This window comes from Musa acuminata, chromosome BXJ2-6 (genome assembly GCF_036884655.1).
Source record: "Musa acuminata AAA Group cultivar baxijiao chromosome BXJ2-6, Cavendish_Baxijiao_AAA, whole genome shotgun sequence".
NCBI classification, from domain to species: domain Eukaryota; kingdom Viridiplantae; phylum Streptophyta; class Magnoliopsida; order Zingiberales; family Musaceae; genus Musa; species Musa acuminata.
The window spans coordinates 37,986,379-37,993,140 of record NC_088343.1 but is presented as its reverse complement, the minus strand read 5'-3'; the positions used below and the strand labels follow the sequence as shown (position 1 = coordinate 37,993,140).

At 41.1% G+C, this 6,762-nt stretch overlaps 1 protein-coding gene across 1 annotated transcript; it reads right to left on the bottom strand.

Annotated features, from left to right (window-relative positions):
* Positions 1 to 1,041: 1,041 nt before the first annotated feature.
* On the bottom strand, positions 1,042 to 3,339 carry LOC135615459 (cytochrome b561 and DOMON domain-containing protein At3g61750-like). The gene is made up of 4 exons (XM_065113972.1): positions 2,923 to 3,339; positions 2,044 to 2,452; positions 1,562 to 1,848; positions 1,042 to 1,466 (listed from the first exon to the last, which is right to left on the bottom strand). The coding sequence occupies exons 1-4, from the start codon at positions 3,079 to 3,081 to the stop codon at positions 1,209 to 1,211; spliced, it is 1,113 nt and encodes a 370-aa protein (XP_064970044.1). The 5' UTR covers positions 3,082 to 3,339; the 3' UTR covers positions 1,042 to 1,208.
* Between the last annotated feature and the right edge of the window lie 3,423 nt (positions 3,340 to 6,762).

Here is a 6,762-nt window from a genome sequence, read left to right as displayed (position 1 = left end):
GCCCCAACACGACAACGATCGAACAGCTTTGTGGCAGAAGAACCCATCGCCTTCTTCTTGAATAGGTGACAACAGCTGGAGAGGCTTTTTATCTCTTTGGGTGGACTCTTCCAAGATACCAAACCATCTATTGGCCTTTACCTACAAGTCTCCATTCTTCAGCACCACTCACCGCGAGGCATTGGTTGCACGTTTCTTTCTCTCGGTCCTAATCTTCTCCCCGTTCAATGAATGCGCTGCTGTCGTCGACGCATCAGTCCATCGGTGTTGTTCGTCCATGCCTAGTAGTACCTACAAAATGTGCGCATTCAGGCTACCGTAAATGCTTTGGGTGGGCAAAAACTCTTCGCGATTCGTCCACCAGCCAACTCTTGTTTGGTTCTGCTTAATTTGGTGCCTCTTACAGTTTCTTATTTGGTTAGTAAGACTGATAGAACATGACAGCTGTGGACCCCCCAATTCCTTCCTTTCTGTAGAAAAGGAGAGGTGTCGACGTGTCTCGACAACATCACATCACCCTGATGACACTTTGGAGCTACCCATTAGCACTCATAATGGTGACAGTACAGTGGTGGGCATTGTGAAGGCCCAAATGCAAGCAAAGACTACTTCTGATGGGCTCGGATAGTCTAAGGATTTGATGAGTATAGATATTTATAAGTTTGAATTCTAAATTTATATTATCGATTGTGTAGGAAAAGATTATTTGTGAATGGAGGAGAAGATCATAAGACTAGAATTTAACTTAAATATTTTTATATAAATAATTTAAGTTCAATAAATTAATGGATAATTGGTTTGTAGGGAACTTGTTTTAGATATATTAATAGAAACCAATAGTAAAACTATGATGATTCTGCTATTATCCAATAATGATCATGACAAAAGAAAGTTTCTTTCTTTTTCTTTTCTGAGATGTGATGAAAGCATGTTATCAATCTCTAGTTTACATAAGAGTGATCCTGTTTGGCTTCCATTGTTTTGTTGTAGTCATCAAAATAGGCTTGTGTGACATGTCCGAGCACATTGAACCTATTCTAATAATCGAAACAACATGTTTCCTGCATTGGATATGGCAACTCAATGTTTTCCTGAGACAGCTGATGGGTACTGATCTCTAGATTCTCCAGCAAAAGTATGTGACAAACAAGAACAACCATCATCAAATTACAACGACGACAATACGAGGGATCATCTGGTTGCTGCACTTAGAAGACCGGAGTATTGTTTCTCTTCGACCATCTTGTCCACAGCAAGACTTCCAAGATGATTGACACTGTCATCAGGAGGGCAAGATTGAAACCATAGCCAACCTTCCAAGAACTCCCTGCACCTCCAACTCGAATCCCGACAATTATGTTGACTGCTGCGAAGAACAGAGCGAGTCTTCCAACCCACTGATGATACCAGTTCCAGTACCTCCTGTACTTGGAATCCTTGTCGGGTCGTAGAAAGAAGGCTAACACCTGCGCGTTAGATGATGTTAGAAGGACAATGGAAAGCTCTCTCTCTCTCTCTCAGATGACATATATGAACATTACTGTGAATTTGGATAGATTACCTGAAGAATACCAAGCACCAGTACAAAAATGCCAAGGCCTCTGTGAGTGTGGACACTAGCATGCAGCTTGTCATACAGTGATTTTCCAGTCACCACTGCTGCAAGACCAATGATAAATCCAATGAACTGGATGACTGTGTGCAGATAGAACCATAGAGGATCCCATTGCTTGCAGTATCTTGCGACGATTGTCCCTATCGGTAGCAGAACACCCCACCCAAATATTGCTAGTGCTCCATGGGTCCTCTTCAGCTGGGTAGGATAGGAAGAAGAAGCTGATGAAGTACCTGCAAAAGTACACAGAACATCGTAAGCTCAATATCTAAGTTGCCGTTTGTCTACAATCAGTATCTGCATTGTATCTAATGATGGAATACAGCTTGTACTTTACTGGTGAATGCATGCATGTAAATTCTACATCTGGCAAACTGAACTCATGATATATGGAGAACAACAGAGCATGAAAAAGTATCAACAAAAACCTGATGAAAAATCAAACAGGATAGATGTCTTGTCATCATGGATTTGCAGGACATTGTTGACTGGGGTTGCAGATCCAATAGCGAATATGAGTTGCTGCTGAGTGACCGGAGCAGAAAACTTCAGTCGAAATGCCAGATAGATTTTTGCATTCTCAACAAGAACTGAAGGTCCAGCAGCAGCAGCAGCAGTAGAGAATTGCAACTCTCCCTTGTCAACCTGGACAGCTGAGCTAGACTGACCACCAAGATAGAACCTTTCGATATGTCGTTGACCGGTTTTGCCCATCCAACCTACTACAGCACTGGAGCCAACCATCATTCCATCTTTGGAGAATCCTATGCCTACCCAGCCAGTGGTGTATACGGTAGACAATACAATGCTCAGAACATTGTCTTGGTCTTGAGAGTACTGCAACAATCAACATTGTTTCAAATGAGAACTTTGTGCATGCTCTAGTTTTACATGTCCCGAGAGTACAGAATTGAGTCGGGGAGCTCTTGCTCTATGAAAAGAATCAAACTGAATGAGAAAATGGAAGCATGATGATAAGAACTAAGGGTTTAGAGCATGAATTACTTGGGAATAATTTACACTAATAAAGCAGCAAATATTTCCAATCGCTTGAGATTCTCTTATCATAGAAAGAGATCCTGATGAGCAAATCTTAAAAAGCATCAAGATTTCCTTTTTATGTTACCGATACTCTCTGAAATCAAGATTTCATCAGGACATAACTAGATCTCGACATCAAAATTTGGTTGACTGCAGATGCATCATAGAATATTTTCCTCTATCTCAAAAAAAAAAAAGAAAAGGAAAAACTAATCCAATTCCGCAAGGAAAAAGCTGAAAAGATTTAGAACTCCGGCGATGCTTACCCTGAGGACAAAATTATTCCAGACAGTCTTGCAGGAGAGCCCCGAGAAGTTGCTGCTGAGAGCAATGGGCAGTTCCGAACCGCAGCCATCCGACTGCGCGCCTACGGTCCCAATTACAAGCCCCAGAGCAATGATCAGGACAAGCGAATCGTGCCCCATTGCCAGAGAAGAAGAAGAAGAAGAAGAAGAAGATGATGATGACGAGGGGAGCTAAGGAGAACAGAAGCAGTGAGAGCTAAGAGGAGAAACGAGAGAATTATGTTGTGGGGCTGCCTTGGCGTGCTCCCGAAGCTCTCCAAGAGGAAGATTGAGGTGCCATGGATGAGTTCTTTAGAGTGGAATAGTAGTTGGTGGCGGGACCGAGAAGCATGTGGTGTCTCTGGATCTGTAAGCGTGGAAGACCGGGAAAAGATTATCCATATGAACATAAACTAGCAGTTAAAAGTAGGCAAGTAGTGGGTGGAGTGGGTGAGCTTATCAGTTAAGAACACTCCAAGCCTCACTGACTACAGAGACGACGAGGATTGCGTGTAGCAGAGTCCATCCTACTCCAAGTTGTTTCCGAGTTATTCTTACCCAGAAAAAAAAGAGTTACACTGCTCATATTAGTAGGAAGTATCTTCCATTTCCATCTTTTTTCCTTCTCCTAGTACTGTGAAAACAGAGAAAATAATAGGATATCTCAATGCATTTCATGGCTCAGACTGATCCAAAAAGTGGTTGAGCAACTCAATCAATTGTGATATAAGTTGTGGCTTGAATTAACATGCTTTCTGGAGAATTAACATGCTTTCTTGATATAAATTGTGATATGAGCAACTCTATCTATTAGCAGGAGAAAAAAAGGTAGGCAATGAATAGATGACAACCACGAGCTTGATGGCATCACTTCCAACTCCTCAAACATGGAACAGATGGCTGTCACAGAACCAGAGATCACATCATCTAGCATGGGTTCTTTATGATCAGCTCTTATTAGTCTGAAGCAGATACTTTAGTTCATCCATCAAAGAACTTGCAATTGGTCATATATTATACATTACAATGAGTAAATAAAACCAACAGTTTGAATCTGAAAGTTATTAAAACTAGTTATAGCTGGCATATGACCTGCCAACAAAAAGGAACATTATTAAGTCTGCTAGAGATCTAAGAACACGACATAGCCAGACTGTCTCTGGGTGGATTCAAGCTTCACCGGTGGACATTCTTCTCATTAGTATCACAGGGAGGCCATCAACACAGCTCTTAACAATCTGGTCTTGGATTGACCAGAATTTAGTATTTGACCTTAACAGGACTCACATACAAAGTTGGTAGCCATGATCAAGATTTCTCCCATGTTGACTTTTTGACAATTCTGATCATGCCACCCACATTTGATTCACAGTCTTAAGCATACCAAGCAGGCCTATTGGTTTTACGAGTCAGCTGTTCACCTTCCAATATCTTTCACTCTCACCACACCAAGACATCAAAGCTATCACCGATTAAGACTGGGCTTAAGGATTTCCAGTATTTTGGATTCGCCCAGCAACTTATGATTTTGTTGGAATTGATTCCTCAATTGTTTTCGTCCGAGTCATCCAAAATCTGGTATGACCAACTCATCAGACTGCTACAGCTATGTATGTTGTGTTCATGTGACTAAAATGTATCTTATCCTTGATAATTGATGGTGGAATCTATATGTCTATTTGTTGTTAGCTAAACAATGTACTACGTGTCTTGCAAACTTCCAAAGCTCAAGTTAAATAGCAAAAACCCTCCATGAACATTTAAACAAACATATAGGGGGCACTTACATCGGGGTGTCCATAAGCAGAAGGAGCAAGGTAAAGCAGTGGATGACCACGAGACCAAGTTTCTTCCGTTGATCCAACAGTGTTGGGAAAACGATGATGTTGTAACGCTGATAAGAACATGTATCGTTTGTGAGACCATGTCAATGAATCGAAGGTAAAATGGAGTGTGCAGCTACAGGAAGAGGAGATGAGATGCTTAGCGAAGAAGCAGCAAGAATGGAGGAAAGCTTGTTTAATTTGTGGCTTTGACGGGCTTTACCTTGTGTGTCCGTATCTTTTGATTTATTCATGCTTTACACAGCATATAGAGGGATGATCAAATGCTTAACAATCCCAATTTAGTTGGGTTTTGTGGTCATTTTAAGCTTGTAAATAAAGATTATGTCATACGGATACTCTGGGAGATTTCGGTCTATAAACCATTTTAGATCATTTGTTGTGTGATCATTCAGAACTTATGAAGTCTATTTGTAATTTGTATTGATTATGAAATTTTTTCTGAAATGTTTGCTTATGGATCCCGAGTGAGGTAATTTCTCTAACTCGTTTTCTCTTTTGTAAGTCCTAAAAAACCATAGGAGGTTTCAGGGAGGTTGACTTTTGTGGACGGATACCAAGAGTGTGACACGACTTAAGCAAAACCAGTTAAGTCCGTGACAGATGGTATCAGAGCAGGATAAGCACTCATAGAAATATATGGCATGGAAACGTGGGGGACCTAGCGAGGTTGCATTAAGGGCAGCCAGCACGCGCGACCGTTTGGGGGAAAACGGGCATAGAGATGTAGGAAAAAGAAGTTGGTTAGAGGGGCGGGCATCTGAGATTGACATTCAGAGGAATGACCAACCCTTCGCGCAAGAGGCACCATGAGGATAAGTAAGCTAGAAAGAATGCGTAGTATATAAAGGTTGTGATTGCTGAGTTTGAGCTATAGCTCAACGTTGGCAACCACACTTGATGGTGCTCAAGACAAGCGAGACACTTAATAAAAGATGAGACCATGTAAGATAGAATATATTGTTCAGCAATCGAAAGAGTTATGCAAAGCTTACAGAGGTGAGGGGAATTACTAACTCGAAGAATTTAGTATTCATGCAAAGGCATGTATGCAAACGATGGAGTGTTCATGGCCATTCCAATGCGATCGAAACTCGATGTCATGGAGCATTGAAACTTTATCTTCAGCATTAGAAGATACTTCCATAATAGACTGAAGTGTGTAGTGAGTTCAACATGTTGCTAAGTCTTGAGAGATGCAGCGGGGACTATATTGACGTGGAGTCACAATATAGTAAATGCGTTTGTGGGAGGCAAAACAATGCACAGTTTGTTCAGCAAGACGGAGTAGTCCAAGGGGATGGTGGTCTTCAAAACTTTCAAAGAGAATGAAACGAAGAGAGAAGTTACTCCAACGGGATAGATATTCAGGAAGGATAAATCCCGACTCTCTAGAGGGAGAATCATGTGCAACGAACCATATATGTTGAGGAGGAGTACCTCAAAATAACTTCACAACGCTCAACGGACCAAGCGAGCAATAAGAAGTTATTGTATGATCTCACTTGAGATAATGTATTAGGGAATGCATTACGAGATTAAGTGAGAGAGTGATCTAAGACAATACAAAAAGAAGGTACACTTAGAGTTGATATGGAGATTTGACTCAACAAAGTGTTAGAGCTAACCCCAGGATATTTACCAAAGGGTAATTTTGGCAACACAACAAAGATAATAAAGCGGAAAGAATAAAAGCGACAAGAACAAACAAAACACCAGAACACCAGATATACGTGGTTCGGTCAATTGACTTTGACCTACATCCACGGAAGAAAGAGGAGCAAATTACTACTATAAAAGAGGGACACTTACAAATGCCTTAGGAAATGTTCCTAGGCCATAAAACACCTTCAGCTTCCTAAACAAGAAGACTTCAAACCATAAGCAGGTTTTCTTGTGATGCCTGCTGTACTTCTTGTGGTGTGTCTAACATCAAAGCTCAGGCCCTTATTTATAGTTCCAAGATGAGACAACAAGT

What these genes read in the sequence shown, in the direction of transcription:
- LOC135615459 (XM_065113972.1), bottom strand. Translation starts at nt 3,081, where the DNA reads ATGGGGCACGATTCGCTTGTCCTGATCATTGCTCTGGGGCTTGTAATT. An exon ending in GGAATAATTTTGTCCTCAGG is followed by an intron (nt 2,453 to 2,922) that starts GTAAGCATCGCC and finishes TGATTGTTGCAG; the next exon opens with TACTCTCAAGACCAAGACAA. An exon ending in TGGTGCTTGGTATTCTTCAG is followed by an intron (nt 1,467 to 1,561) that starts GTAATCTATCCA and finishes TCTAACGCGCAG; the next exon opens with GTGTTAGCCTTCTTTCTACG.